The following is a 15,251-nucleotide window of genomic DNA, read 5'->3' on the forward strand; positions in this document are numbered from 1 at the left end:
TTATTTCATGACGTTTTTTTCATTTGTGCACATTTAGCTGGTCAGGGCTGAGCACAAAGGAAATGAACATGATTTTCTATCAGCACTGTGGTTCTTTTACAGACGTATCCTTCAGCTGGTCTCTACTTTCTCCTACTCTGCAGAAGCGTCTATGTGAACACTGCAGAGTACAGACACAGGAGGATGACTCACATCTCATTTACAACCCTCTCTATGGGAGGATGAGAGTGTGTGGAGTGTACACACAGCAGACGAACTCAATGTCCAAAAAACATTACTGACGATGACTCACTCTACCATTCTGCCTTGTCCTTGTTACACACACACACGCACACAGTAGAGAAGAGAGGTAGATGTGCAGCTCCTTCCACTCACTGAACCCTTCAATAGAAAGACCTGCACACCTGCATGTATTTTAGCAATTATCTAACCAATCATGTGGCAGCGCTGCACTGTCAAATTAACACTTAGAATGTTAATTATCTTTGCAAGCTCACAACTGGTTAAGTAACAGATTGATGCAAATGGGCAGACTGAAACCCGGGGTCTCACCTGTAGTTTATCCTCGTAGTTGACCTCCTCTTTACTGGGCCGCAGCTCCTGGGTCAGATGGAAGGAGTTGGCCACGTGCTCCGGGGACACAAAGTCATTGATGACCTGAACACAGCTGTGGAGGTTCTGGACCTGACAGACAGGAGGGAGAGGGGCTGTGGTGAGACTGTGAAGACTTAGATCTGATCAGACTGATCATTTACTGTATATAACAACAGTCAATTATCATCTGGAACAATCTAGAAGTGTAAGATGAACATAAGCGCCAGTATTAACATGTTTCACTCTGTAATGAAAATAAAACATGATAACGTTTGAGATGCCTGAAACATATGCAGTTTGAACTCACTGAAATATGGATTTATAATTTCTGATGGCTGATGGCACACACAGTGCTTTGCATTTACATAAACTAAAAAGAAGATGATCCTTTTTTGGCACACGCACAAAGTATTCACTGTATTAAACATAAAAGAATGAGGTCAGTGCGGTTTTATCCTATTTCCTGCTGTCCGTGGAGCTCACCTCTCAGACCACTGCTTCCTGCTGATGACATAAATCTTTAGGAAAATCCCCTTACCGATACAAAGTTTCATTTTTAGTAAGTAATCAAATAATTTCTTAAAAACAGCTGCTCACTGTAGTTTTTAACAAATGTGAGTCCAACAGGGAGAAATTATTAATCTGCTGGGGACTATTTTCAGCGATGGATTAATCCACACTGAGCGCTCTAGTATGTGGGACAGAGTCAAAATAAACCTCAGTGTGTTGATGGTGACGAAGGAGTAAGTCACCCAATGCAACAGTACAACAGTACGTCTCACTGATGTGTTTTCAATGGAGCTCTGTGGCTCAGAGGAAGTAATGCACACTGTGTGCAGTTGTTGCAGGGTCTCAGACACAGAGCTGTCTCCAACATTCACACTGATATAAAACAAAAACAGACACTCAGTGTGTCAGATTTTAGTAAAACGTAAGGTGCATATGTGTTTATGCTATATACCTGGTGCATTGCCCCTGCTGGAATAAGGACAGAGTCTCCCAGGAATTGAACTACAGTCCAGCCGTGAACTCCGTGTTCATCCAACATCCGCTGACGCTGCTTCCTGCTCAGATACCAGCCCTGCTCTCTGATTGGGTCCTGGTCCAGCGACACGTCCAGTCCCTGCTCCTTACAGAGCTGAGGTGGAGGGTGAGGAAACATTAAATTAATACTTGATAGTGCAGTTTGGTTAATTTTCGTTTAGAGCTGTAGAAGAGAGTAGACATGTTTTATCAGTGAGCTGACCTTGTGCAGGAACTCTCGGACTTTGTCTATGTCTCTGTTGAGGTAGATGTGCCACAGCGCCCCTGGTGTCTCACTGGAGTCTTTGAGCCTCCTCCGCACTCCTTCATCTAGATCCTCCTCCTCCAGACGCTTCAGTACTCCTACATAGACAAACACACAAACTCATGTTTCTAAGGCTGAATTTTATTATAACTTTTCTCTTACCCTAACCCTAAAAATAATTGATTCATCACCTTCCAAATAACTAATCCTTCTTGATGTAGAGCGCTACATCCATTCAACACCATCCCAAGTTTTGCTCTTTCCTACTCTTCCAAAAGCAAATCATCTAATAAATAACAGTTTTCAGATTTGATTTATGAAGAAGACCAGACTGAATCAGAGAAGACCAGGAGAAATAGTGAAGCAGCTGATATTTAGATAACCAAGCTGTACGATAGAGCTCTTAATCTGTTACTAACACACTAATAATGTGTGTCCTACTGTCCCAATGACTGTTTATCTTTGTCTCTGTGGCTGAAGTTGATTCTTTAGCTGCCTTACCAGTTTTGGACAGAACTCCGTTGCCTTTCGCTACTCCAACGTAGACGAGCACAGACACGACATCTGACACCTCCACATGAAGGTTGGCAGTGCCAAAGTCCTGGTCCTGAGATGCAGCCACACCTAGAGGAGGACAGACAACTGATTCATGAGAAAAAGGCCAGAGGGGGATCTCTCTGCATAAAACATCTCCAATAAAAAGGATTCAGATTCATTAAGCTATGAGCCTCTGAAATCTTTCATTTCCTGATAGAAGATTCACATACAAACAATTACAGAAGTGAAATGATGAAAGTTGTCAAGTTTAATCACCGTTCATTTCTCTCTTACCGTAGGCACAGCAGAGTCTCGGCCCCAGGTCTGGCCTGACAAAGAATGACGGCAGGTGGGAGGCCAGGTTGAGGTTGCCCTCTGGGTCAGAGTACTCAGGCAGGGGCAGGTTCTTCATCAAGTCATCGTACCTGCAAAAAATGTCTCATTTTGTCACTCTGACACTTTGTACTTTTCTTCACTGTGGCTCATGAAATACTTTTGCAGACATTGTCATTTGCAGATTTGAACAAAAACATATGACTCAATAGCACAGGCTGCTGAAGTGTGATTAAGAGGTACCGTTTTTTTATATTGTATGCTCACCTTGAAGGCATGAGGGCCATGAACTCCTCTCCAGACGGCCAGTCCTTCAGTCTGTACACCATAGGTTCTCCATCCTTGGACTTGGGTCGCTCTGCACAGGTATGAAGATTTAGGTCAGATTGAATCAGTAATAGCTCGTCAATGACAGTGCTGTTGTGGCTGGGTGCAAGCAACTACGTAATCAAATGAACCAGAAGAGCAACACTCACTGGTGATGTCCTCAAATCCATCCCAGAACTCCTTGATCCCAGAGTTGGACACCACCTGGTCTTTGCAGTTGAGGAGGTCTCCTTGATGGTCTGCAAACTCCTGGTTGAAGGACTCAGCCTTCCACAGACTGGCGTTCAGTCGCTTGTGGATCCCTGACACTAGAACAGGCTGCACAAACACATTCATATGGCGGTTATTTTCTGTTATGTAACTTGTATGGCTCTGTTGCCATGGATATTGCTGCTAGTGTTGCAAAGGCTTATTATGTACCTGTCCTTGTTTCCAGCAGTCTCTGAACAGTTTCCAGTTGTTCTGGTTGCGGTGATCTTTGAGCCACAGTAACCGTCTGTTGTTTAACCAGCAGTGGGGAATGTCTGGGTACTGACTGGTGGATTCCTCTGGCACAGCTGCAGTAACAGGCACTGACTTCTTCCTGTCTGATTTGGTATCCTCAGTAACAGCGTTGTTGTTGTTGTTGTTGCTGCTTGTGGTGACAGGCTCTTGCTTGATTGACAGCTTGGTGGTGATGTTCTGGCGGCTGGCGGGGATTTTATTCTCAACTACTGAAGCAATGATATCATCCAGGATATTGGGCATGCTCCGCCCTCCCTTTCCCGTCTTCAGAGAAAAGAGAAAATGCAACATTTCAGAATTTTTAAAGAGATTTCTCTTTGAAGTTGGAAAAACAGGGGTTCCTAAAAAGGTTTTCTGCCTTTCGGGGATGAATATTCTCTATCTGTCATGTACGAATTAACGCACGTATACTATGTGCACATATGCAGCATTCCTCCCAATGGCAATGAAGCAAATTAAACAAGCACTAATTTTAAACCAATGAGTCTATTCCTTGATAACATCACCAATATGTCTGTGTGTACCTGAGATGCAGTGGAGTAGACTGGTGCAAAGGCGATTCCTGCATCGGTAGAACCCAGCTTCAGTTTCCCTGCGGTGGTGGTGAGCAGGTCTCTGAGCGTGGAGCCCTGCTCTGTGCTGTTAGCTACCAGTGAGGTGGTTTTACACTGCTGCAGGACCTCCAGGCTTTCTCCCTCCTTGTCTTCCTTCAGTGATTTGCCCAACAACACTGACTCCTTGTTTTCTGTGAGAGAGACAGAACAGGGAAAGAAGAAGAGGTCACTGATCACGTCATACTTTCTGCAGGTGAAACAAGAATGAATAATTACAACAATAACCTTCCCCTCACCTTTCTTTTCCTCCCTGGATTTCTGTTCTGCCAGGTCGGCCAGGAAGTGCAGAGGAGACTGAGACTCTGGTGGAGTGACAGGAGCCGTACCTCCATCGCTGCCTGGGCTGCTTCCTCCAACACCTCCACCGTTGGTCTCTGCCTTGGTGGCTCCGACATCGGAGTTCTGCTGAGAGCCCGGCTCAGCTTTCACCAGGGACAGTTTGTTACTGTGGTTCAGGACGTTCTGTAGAACCTGACAGAGGGAGGTGACAAAGGTTAAATATGACTGGCTGGTTGGTTTTATCATACAAACTACCAAGAAAGAAACAGAGTGAGTAGAGTGAGAGAGTGAAAAGATAAATTTAATCTAAACAGCCATCAAATTCAAACTATCCCATCAACACGTATAACAACACCCGGATCTATTCAATACATTTTATAAGGTTATTATGAAAATAATTACAGTATATATCTCTACAGTATATATAAATAGTGAAGAACTGTGGCCCAGCCTTGTACGTGGACTGTACCTGTGAGACTCCATTGGTGGCTGGTAGTTTGGTGAGGACGTTCTGTTTGTTGGTGCAGGGACAGTGGGACTTGATGTTGTGTTTGTCCCTCAGCGAGTGCATTGAAGTCACCAAATCTGTGAGCACTGAAACAGCAGACAGATGCAGCAGAGTTACAACACTTCAGGAAATGAACAACCTTCAAAGTGGAACACGAGCCAGTCAGCAGGACAGGGACAGTTGTTGCACCACTGCAGTAACAAGACATCAAGGTTGAGCTCATCACCCAAAACAGACATCAAAAAACAAAGAGAGGACTATTTGACTCTTAGCACTTCAGTTCATCTTTAATATTCATCTGTGTGAGTGTATAAGTGAGCAGTTAAAGAGATGACAGAGGAATGCAGACACAGGAAAACAAAAGAGATCATACCTGTGCCAGGTATGATCTGTGTTGGCATCAGGTGTTTGTGATCATGGGGTTGGCCTTTCACACACTTCAGCCAGCTGTAGAGTTCTTTATCTGTGAAGAACAAAGGGCACATGTCAGATGCTGTACGACAAATATGTATGTGACGCACAAGAAGGAAGGAGTCTGTCCCTTAAAATAGAAGCATGATTTATTTAAGAAACTAGGTCATCTGGAGAGCATATGCAAGGAATTTAATAATAAGCCAGGGTGCATGCTAAGGTAAAAAACCCGGATCAGTAGCTCCCAATTGTTTTGGATATCAACTGTTTGTCAGGTCAGGTATTTAATGTAAAGTTGATGGCAGTGATGAGTCACAGTCTAATCTGTGCTACCAGATCTAAAAACCATAAAACCCAAACCAGGCCAGAACATGTGGACAATGAAAACAAAGGAGAAAAAGCAGTCTACAGAGCAGAGAGCACTGTATGACCTCTGAGTTGATCTCTACTGTGGAGTTTAATCCATGCTGGACTGGTGCCAGTCAGTTCTTTGTCGTTCTGTGATATGAGTCCATGCAAGGATTTCTGTGCAGTCAGCTCATCTGGCCTCTGATCTGGCCACTAACTGTCCAGACAGAAACAATACTGACCTTTGGAGCTCCTTCTCTCCTTGGCCTTGTAGCAGTCCAGGCAGACGACAAAGCCGCATTTCTGACAGACCCAGTGGATGTTGAAGAGCGTCGCCTCGCAGGCGTCACACATCTCTCTCACCCCCCTCACCGCTCGCTTCCACGCCAGCTTGGCTGAAAAACACAGAAAATAGGTCCAATTTAAAAACACACTTCAGGCGAGCTCATTAAGTTGTCAGCCGTTTTTAAGACAACTCACCATCCTTCTTGACCCAGGTAGCTGCAGTGTTCTCAGTCACAACCATCTGACAGAACTTGTCTGTTATGAAGCTGAGGATGTACTTGGCGGTGTTTTGGTCCAGGTGGCTCTCGTCCATTGCTCCAGGGGCCCACAGAGACAGGGCCTCATCGTCAAACTGGTCTGGAGTGGAGAAGCCATCCATCCGAATGACTCCATTTTTACTATAGGAAAGCCTGGATGGTAGGAAACAGATTTTTATCACTCAGTTCTGTGCAACAGTGACAACGACATTAGAGAAAGATCACAGCAACTTTCAGAACGACTGGGGACTCGGGTAATAAATGTATGATGGACCAATAGAGCATGATGGCCAAGCTGAATGCCTCTTCTACACGTTGCACACAACACCATGTTTGCATCCTGCTGAAATTGCAGTTGGACTTGGAATGACCTCACATAGCCGCCAAATTAGAAAAGCTTTGACAAACACTGTGGCAGATGGTCTCATTTGCTGCTAAAAGAGCTGGTGTTGACACTTACATCACCACTCGGAAGTTGCATGATATTAAACACTGTGTCATATCTGACAAAGCTGTAAACACCAGAAAAACACACAATATGACATTTTTTGAGCACCATCATTCTGCTGCACACTGATGCCAGGGAGGATGTCAACACTAGTATCTAACATACAGTGACACTGTAAAGTGGGATCGATTCTACAGCAGCTCACAGTAACAGAGTGACTCAGAATAATAATGAATGAGAGTGAGACGAAGCTTTTCTTGATGAGCCACTGTCTTTGGTGTCCTGAAACAACCCGATCAGCTCAGGTGAATGTTTATTTTGAAATCCCAGTCCACTGGCTCAGACAGGAAGGAGGTGAGATAAGGTGACAGTCAGAATGAGAAGAGGAGATGCAGAGTGGGGTTTGGGGTGGATTGCAGGAGCAGCAGTTCTGCAGTGAGTCAGTGAGGAAAAAGATTATAGAGCAGAAAATCCTCTTTGGCAGATTTACCTTGTTAGACCCCAGACTGCAGCTGCTGCTTATCCAACACAAGTGCATGTCTGTGTGTCCACGGCAAGTGTGTGTATGAGACAGGGGCAGACAGACGGAAGCAGGGCATACTGCATAAGATTAATAATCTATGTGTAGTGAGAGCCTGTCTCCTGTCCTCGCTCTCCATTTGTGGTTGTCTGTTTACACACTAAGCACTTACGTACTCTCTAAAGAGAAAACTGGAGTGAAGTTGAATGTGAGACGATGCATGATGGAGGGATCCTCTCTAAGAATGTGTGTTGTGTGGTCAGGAAACTATCAAATTAAGACGACTAGGAGAGGAAATATCAAGGGGAAGGAAACAAGTCGGTGAGAGATTTACCGTCTGAAATAGTAGAAGCGGCAGAAGACAGGAGAATGTGCCTGCTCCTCTCCCTTCTTGCTGCGGATCACCCTGCACTCACGACACTTCTGCAGGTTGGGGCCGATTTCTGAGCACGAGTCATCCTGCAGGAACGACTCCCCTGTCTGTTTCAGCTTCTTCACCTTCCTCCAGTCCTTCAGCACCGAGCGGGGGATCCCGTCTGAGGAGATGGCACATTATTACGTCATTAACTGTGCCTCCATTTCATTATGAGATATTCAGAGTTATTTGTTACAGTCAGAAAAATACACCAACATGTGCTACATTCACATGTTCATAAGAAGTCAATGTTGAAGTGTTTTTACATAGGAGATGCATTCTGAAAAGGTTTTTCTTGTCACTACAGCAGCAAATAAACCTACCTACTGACCGACCAGCCAACCTGTTCTATGTTTATATCATCTGTGCATTTAATGTCCAGGAACACTGAGTTACAGAATCACCCTTGTAAGAATATTTCTAAGTAAGCCAGTGGGCTAATGGGGGTGACACACATCTTTTTATGTCCAGTTGGTTTTCTTTTGGTTGATAATTTTGCCCTTAATTAATCTCCAGGTACAAAATGATTAAATAAACCTTGAACTTAGTTTTTTTTTTTTTTTTTAAACCTGCCTGATGGAGCTAAACATTCTGCTCTGAAGTGCTCTCCACTGACACTTTCATCCTCTGCCCTCAGGGCTTTGCTGTTCTGCTGCAATGATTTGATGAAGTTACACTTTACTGAATGTGGCCACCTTGAAATTGAAGGTCTCAGTAAAATAAGCACACTGTAGCAAAAGTAGTTGGTGTATTTTGGTCTGACAGTGAGAGAGGTGGGGCAATAGGAAGGTGATGTAACGATGCCGTCTGACATATCCGTTTCCTCTGGATGAAGGAACTCTATTGTCTCTCAAACTACTACAAACACATCCACAAATAACACTGTTACATGATATGCTACTTCATAAACATGAAAACACACACTGTGGTTTATTTTGACTAAGTCCCACTCCACTGACCTGCTGCCCCCCAAACACTCACTACAGCAGCAAATGTGGTTTAATCTGTTTCTCAAAATAGTCCCCAACAACAAATGCACCATTTCCTCCTGTTTGAGTAACATTTGTTAAAAACTACACTGAGCTACTGTTTGATTAAAGCCCAGTGACTTTAATATTATTATATTTTCAATGAGGTTCAGTGAGTTTGGAGCTGAGGCCACAGAGCAGGAAGGGAAACAGTGGGAACTGGACTAAAACACTGTGTGTGACCTTGAGATTTGCCAACAATAACAACAGTGTAGAATATCACCAGCCTCATCCTGTCACTGCCACTAATGTTTTCACACTTGCTGCCTGGCAAACTATCAAGAAGTCTGACTGCAACAGTCGATATGTTTGTAAGACTTACTGCTGCTGGCCAGTTTGAGCTTGGTCTTCTCGCGGGCTGATCTGAAGATGCCATTGGGCTTCAAGTCATCTTCATCCTTTTCATTGTCTCCTTTCTTCTTGGCCATGTCATTCTGTTTCTTCTTGTAGGTGGGTTTAGGCTGCCGTTTGGCTCGCCCCTCCAGCTTGCTCTCACTGGCGTCCGAGTCATCTCCCCCGCTCTCTGAGCCGGACTCGTACGACCGTTTGCTCCCTCGTCTTAATGACGGAGCGGCCTTCCTTTCCTCCCCGCCTCCTGCTGTTCCCCCCATCTTCTCCTCCGACTGTCTCTCTCTCTCAGCTTTGATTCCAATGTCCTTGCTCATTTCCACTTCACTGGAGGTGGAGGCGCTGAGATTGACAGTACAGGGCTTGATCATCTCTGACATGGCTGTAGTGGTAGTTGTGTTACTGGTGCTGGTGGTGATGCTGGGCAGTTTCTCTGGTTTCGTACTGGTGGAACTTGTTGTTGCAGTTGTGTTCCTGTCTTCCTCAGAGTGGCGGGTTAACCAGGCTTTCTTCAGCTTGTGGTAGTTACTGGGCTGCCCGCTGCTCGTCGAGGCCGATCCCGAGGACTGGCCGTTGGGCAGGGGACTGGACTTGCCCGGTGTTGTGCTCCCGCTGGCTGAGCTACTGCTACTGCTGCTGCTGCTGCTGTCGATTGATGATGATGAGGCTTGGCTCGAGGACGGGGGAGGTGGGGAGCTGTGAATGGGAGCTTTGTCAACTGCATCCACAGACAGGGAGGAGTTTCCAGTTGTGATGGATGTGGGGGCGGTGGAGAGGTTGCCTCTGGACTGGGCTGCAGCCAACGCAGCTTTGTGCTTCTTGAGATGGACAAACGAGGAGGAGAACGGCTGACTGGAGTTGGAGATGCAGCTCGGTGTCGGGGTGAGGCTTGGACTGGGCTGGGGGGTCACTGCCGGACTAGGGGGCGGCAGAGAACCCCCGGGAGACGTGGTACGTAAGCCAAAGCCCTCCAGGTGCTCTCCTGGGCCTGAGTGACCCAGCACCCAGCCACCGATGCCACTTTTATGAGCCGCTATCTCACTCTGGGCTGAAATTGTGTAACCTAGCTCACGAGAAGTTGTCCCACATTTGCTCTGTATGCCGAAAGGAGAAGAGGCTGAAACGACAGTCCTGCACACAGAGTTTGTGTTGTTGGCTCCCACAGTTCCCTGCAGGCCACACACAGAAGTCTTTTTATACTGGACACACATGTCATCCATATTCGAGTTGGGTTGGATAACCCTGCCGGCTCCGAGGTCTCTAACACTCTCCCCTAACCTCGGACATTCCCCCTGCAGCTTGGATGGGTAAAACCTCCCGTGGGGGAGGTCTTGATGGAGCATAGCACCAGATTTATTAGCACCAACAGGACTGTCATACTTCATGGCTGTCGATGGGCGTACAATGACTGATGCCATTGCGGATTGGGGTTTGCTCTTCGACACTCCTCTCTCTGCAGAGTACAGCCCCGCTCTTTCCTGAATGATCTCTCCACCTCTCCACCCGTCTGCTGATGAAGTCATCATCTCCCTACTGATGGCCGAGGCCACAGAGGTGATGGTGGCGGCGTTTCCATGACCTTTGACGTCCCTGAGTTCCGGCAGCAGCGTGGGAGGTTTCTGCTGCTCCGCTGATGTTTTGCTACCAGTCGCTGCTAAGCTGACTGGCTGGATGGGTGTGAGGGTAGGTGGGGACAGGCGCCCACCGTAACCCGCTCTCTCCCTTTCTTTCTCCCTTTCCTTCTCTCGCTCCCTCTCTCGCTCGGCGGCCTCCTTTCGTTCCAGTGCGTGCTGCGTGGGGGGATGGAAGACCGGCGCTCGGTGGAGGGATGGCATTGCCCTGAGCTGGTGCTGCTGTTGGTGTTGGTGTTGGTGTTGATGTTGGTGTTGGTGTTGATGTTGTTGTTGGTGTTGGTGTTGGTGTTGATGTTGTTGTTGGTGTTGGTGTTGGTGTTGGTGTTGTTGTTGGTGTTGGTGTTGGTGTTGGTGTTGGTGTTGTTGTTGGTGGTGATGGTGATGGTGATGGTGGTTGGGGGCTGAAGCGGAGGAGGACGTAGTGGAGGATGGAGAGATGGCAGGGCTGCGGCGCTCTATCCTGTCTAGAGTGTGGTGCTGATGCTGCTGTTGGACTAGTGTTACCTGCTGGCTGAGCTGCTCGGTGATTTTCCCTGCTAACCCCTCTCCTCCTTCGGGCTGGTGCTTAATGAGAGGAGGGGGCTTGGACAGGGAGGTTTTGGAGCTGTGGGTGCCCAGGGACAGAGCTCCCTGATTTGGCACGGCGGCCCCGATACTGGCTACAACCCCCGGAGCTCCGACGGACGCTTTCTCGTAATAAGAGCTGATCTCCTTGGAGGAGTACAGTCTTGGAGGCTCGTTCACCACGCTGTTGGACAGTGTGGTGAAGTAGTTGCTCTTTTCTGATTGGATGACATGGGGATGGGCGTGGCTGGCCTTCGGGCTGGGGGAGGTGAGAGCTGGTATCCGGACGGGGAAGGCAGACTCTCTGCTTCGTTCTCTGTCCCGGTCCATCCCATGGTCATTGGAGCGCTGGATCTTAGCGGTGAAGGGAGCGACTTCGATGCTCTCTTTCAGGATCTGCCTGTTCTCCTCTTTGTATTTATTGACTCGGTCTGCTGCCTGAACTGCATCCTGGGAAAGAAAATATAAGCACAGTTAAGGAGAGGTTTTCTAGTTTTCAAACAAGAGGTTTGCAACAACACCTGCTACTTTTTGAGATGTTGATTTGCATGTCGACAAATGGAGGGGTCTAACAATTTAACATTGATATCATAAAGTTGGTGCAATCCAATCTGAAAGTAGAGATAACCATTATTGGTATGACTGCAAACAAGCCCTGAGTGGCAGATGGGAAAAAAACAATTATAGTAAATGATATCGAAGTGTAGTATACCTGTGTGTTTCCCAGCCGGGCCTTGCTCAGGGGGTCCAGGTAGAGACGGTGTAGGTGGACGTCTTTCCCCGTCGGGGTGCGACTCCTGTCCATCGGCTCCTGTTTCAGCTGGGCCATCGTCAAAGTCCTGATGGGATCTATGAAACCTTTCTTATCCAGATCGCTGCAAACAGACAAGTACAACATGTTAAGTTGTTAAACGATAGTGGATGTATCAGAGTGTGAATACGGTTGGGTAACAGGCCATCCATGTGGTATGACTATCTGGTCAGCAGTTTTTAACCAACTCAGCATCACTGGGCTAATGAGAGAGACAAGCGATGTGTGATGCCTCCTCAGTGACGCTTTGTGTTTGTGTGTTTGTGTATTCAGTGGTGTCTAAATAATGGCGAGTGGTTACATAAGGAGAGCAGAGGCTGCTGAATGAACAGCATTCTGTCTGAACCACTTTAATATTGGATTAGTGCCACTTCACTTCATCTGGCTGACCTGGTTTTGCTCGTCTGCCTCTCAGGGCTAACTTAGCTCCTCTCTCTGAACACATCAACTTCACAATGGGAAGGGCAGGCTGTTCAAATGTTCAGAGCAAATATTCTGTGGCCGGTCTTTCATTTCAGCTCTCTCGTGTTTAATTTAGCTACAGACTGAAGGAATGCCTCGTGCTCCCACTGACTGCGCAATCTTCCTGAGACTCTCCGTCCTGAGCTTTACTGACTGGCTCTTACTCCAACTAGGCCCACCAAAATCTAATGACAGAAATTTGTTATATAATATCTGTATGTGAAATAGTCTTTCTAATTGTCCCCGTCTGAGGTAGCGGTCCATTAATAGTGTTTGGTTGCAGATTTATGAATTTATTTTTTTAGATGAAGCCATTTCCGACTCAACATGTCGCTGATGTTTCTACTCACTCTTTATGAATATCCATACAGGTCTTTGACAGTGGAGGGCTTGCGTGTGGGTTGATCTTGACATGGGGGCGGTGGGCGTCGGCGCTTGCTGGCCGAACGGGAACATGGCTCAGCAAACCCAGACTGTCACCAGCACTACCAGCAGCCTGGTGCAGCCACGGACTGGCTGTGTTCTGCAGGCACAACGCACACCAAGACAACATCATTAAAACAATTCATCTGGATGGGACAAGTGTGGAACATCCACAGTAAAGCTAACATCACTAAAACCTACACACTCATTTAACAATATTGTCTATGTCTCACTCACTCACACACTACAACAAATAATATACAATAAAATATCAAGATTATAATCTGTCTAACATTTTTTAATTGTTTTAATTCCATGTCAGTTGCCAAAATTGAAAAGGGCCTTCATCAAACCAAGAAAGAGGTGTGTGTGGTATTTGCTGACTGAGCACGTAGAAGCTGTTGTGATAACTTGGCTGGTCATAAGTGCAGAATGTGGACCTGCAGTCAGTTGAACTTCCTCTGTGGCAGCATGTCAACTTTTTTTGTCAGCTTAACTTTGGCTATGTTCTTGGCATAAGAGCACATTACTGTGAACTGTCGTCACATCCAGCTTCATGTGAGAAAAACACTCAGCGGGCAATAATTAATTTTTATGATGGGCAGTAAAAGCTCATGTACATCTTCTTTTTGTCTGACTAAAAATGATCTCCATCACATCTCACCTCTATCTAGTCTGTTCTTCTTGATCTGACAAACAGACTCAGTCTCATGCATTCATTCGTCCAAACACACACATCAGATGATAACATGAAAACACCTACCCTCCTGAGAGTGGCCTCAGAGTTTACAGTGACAGGATTTTCAGGGTGGACCCACTTAGCTGTGGGGGGCAGGTTGAGTCCTGGGGGGTAGGAGGTTGGTGTTCCATTGGGATACTGCCAGAGGATGGGGTATAGACCCAGGCCTGCTGCCCCACTGTGAGCCTGGGTTAGTAGAGGGGGTGGAGGAGGGCCTTGGCCCTGAAAACAAACACATTTTTAGTTCAGCTATCTGAGACAACGGTGTAAATAATCAGCCCACTCCATCAGAGTTAGTTCATACATAACAGTCTACAGGTGTAGGTATCTGGACTCAGACCTGTAGGAACTGCTGCTGGTGTGCTGCTGCCGGGTGAGGTAGGCCGAGGTGACCCAACCCGCCGGGGGAGTCGAGCCGAGGGTGACCCCCGAGGAGCGACGCTGTGGGAGGAGGCATAGCTGGGAGCACCCCGGGGGGCAGGAGGTGCGGATGAGGTAGGGCAGAGGTGTGGGAAGCGGCGAGGAGGTGGGAGGTGGCGTGGGGGTGGGGGTGGGATGCAGGGGTGAGGCAGGGGGAGTGGGGTGACGGGGAGTGCAGGGTGTGCAGGTGGGGATGGAGATAGGCCGCCACGTGGTTGGAAGAGACGGTGGCGGCGACAGAGTTCTCCGTGTCGGAGCGGACCAGCGCCGGGTCCCTGTAAACTGTGAAAGTTTCATTCCTATCGATGATCAGAGGGCTCTTGGTGCTGCTGCTCGCACCCGCTCCTCCGGACTCGGGCCGCGCCGGCACCGGCTTAAAACCAGACCGCACCGGTTCCGCTGACAAGCGGCCTGTTGGAGGCGGTGACGTGTCTGGGTACCTTGGTATTTTGTGTTTAGAGACCTCTGGGGAGGTGGTGGGCTTGGGTTTGGAGATGTCCAGCAGCCCGGGCTGGGACTTCGCTTTGAGAAGTTCAGTTGGGTTTGTGTTGGGGTAGGGGTGGCTCTGGGAGTTGTTGGGGTGCTGGGGCTTCTGTTTCAGGGTGTCCAGCTGGGGTGGGGTGGGGTTTGGGCTGGGGCTCATTTTGGATTTGGCTAGGTCAGATGGGTGGACTGTGTTCATCTTATGGGGGGGCGGTGGCTGTTGTTGCTGTGGGTGCTTTCTCGTCTCTTCAGATAAAGACGAGTTCTTGATGGTGGGGTGGATAGATGTGTAGTGTTGCTGTTGTTGTGTGTGTGGCTGATGATGATGGTGCTGTTGTTGATGATGATGATGATGATGAAGATGATGATGAGGGGGAGGGACAGCTTTCTCCTTCTCTACCAGCACCACGCTGTCAGCCATCGACGTGACAGGCCTGAAAAAAAGCACAGAAGAACTGATATTTTAATTTGGGATTAGGATTTCATCTAGGATTGCCATTAGTTTCTATTATATATAAGAAAAAATATATTAATTTACTACATCTCATCACTCTAATGATAAGTGATTCTGTTGTTGAATCATGATAAAAAAAAAAAGAAAAACCTGAATCCCAAAGCTTAACAATATATCACCACAGAAGTACAGACCTTAATCAAAATACACTGGCAGT

The 15,251-nt window shown here is 47.2% G+C and overlaps 1 protein-coding gene across 4 annotated transcripts in view; it reads right to left on the reverse strand.

Annotated features, from left to right (window-relative positions):
- jmjd1cb (jumonji domain containing 1Cb) overlaps window positions 1–15,251 on the reverse strand; it is a 108,312-nt gene that overhangs the window by 2,588 nt on the left and 90,473 nt on the right. For 3 of the 4 annotated variants that reach the window (XM_083994333.1, XM_083994331.1, XM_083994334.1), the window contains 20 exons: window positions 14,018–15,014; window positions 13,702–13,899; window positions 12,866–13,038; window positions 11,955–12,117; window positions 9,019–11,692; window positions 7,588–7,789; window positions 6,224–6,438; window positions 5,986–6,138; window positions 5,358–5,447; window positions 4,946–5,070; window positions 4,434–4,668; window positions 4,108–4,328; window positions 3,500–3,847; window positions 3,229–3,397; window positions 3,020–3,110; window positions 2,714–2,844; window positions 2,384–2,506; window positions 1,841–1,980; window positions 1,556–1,732; window positions 553–684 (listed from right to left, as the gene is read on the reverse strand). In XM_083994333.1, coding sequence (XP_083850459.1) covers window positions 553–684; window positions 1,556–1,732; window positions 1,841–1,980; window positions 2,384–2,506; window positions 2,714–2,844; window positions 3,020–3,110; window positions 3,229–3,397; window positions 3,500–3,847; window positions 4,108–4,328; window positions 4,434–4,668; window positions 4,946–5,070; window positions 5,358–5,447; window positions 5,986–6,138; window positions 6,224–6,438; window positions 7,588–7,789; window positions 9,019–11,692; window positions 11,955–12,117; window positions 12,866–13,038; window positions 13,702–13,899; window positions 14,018–15,014 — 6,757 coding nt within the window. The remainder of the gene's footprint in view (window positions 1–552; window positions 685–1,555; window positions 1,733–1,840; window positions 1,981–2,383; window positions 2,507–2,713; window positions 2,845–3,019; window positions 3,111–3,228; window positions 3,398–3,499; window positions 3,848–4,107; window positions 4,329–4,433; window positions 4,669–4,945; window positions 5,071–5,357; window positions 5,448–5,985; window positions 6,139–6,223; window positions 6,439–7,587; window positions 7,790–9,018; window positions 11,693–11,954; window positions 12,118–12,865; window positions 13,039–13,701; window positions 13,900–14,017; window positions 15,015–15,251) is intronic. The other variant, XM_083994332.1, reaches the window with a different exon arrangement.

This window comes from Trachurus trachurus (assembly GCF_905171665.1).
Source record: "Trachurus trachurus genome assembly, chromosome: 19".
In the NCBI taxonomy this organism is placed as follows: Eukaryota; Metazoa; Chordata; class Actinopteri; order Carangiformes; family Carangidae; genus Trachurus; species Trachurus trachurus.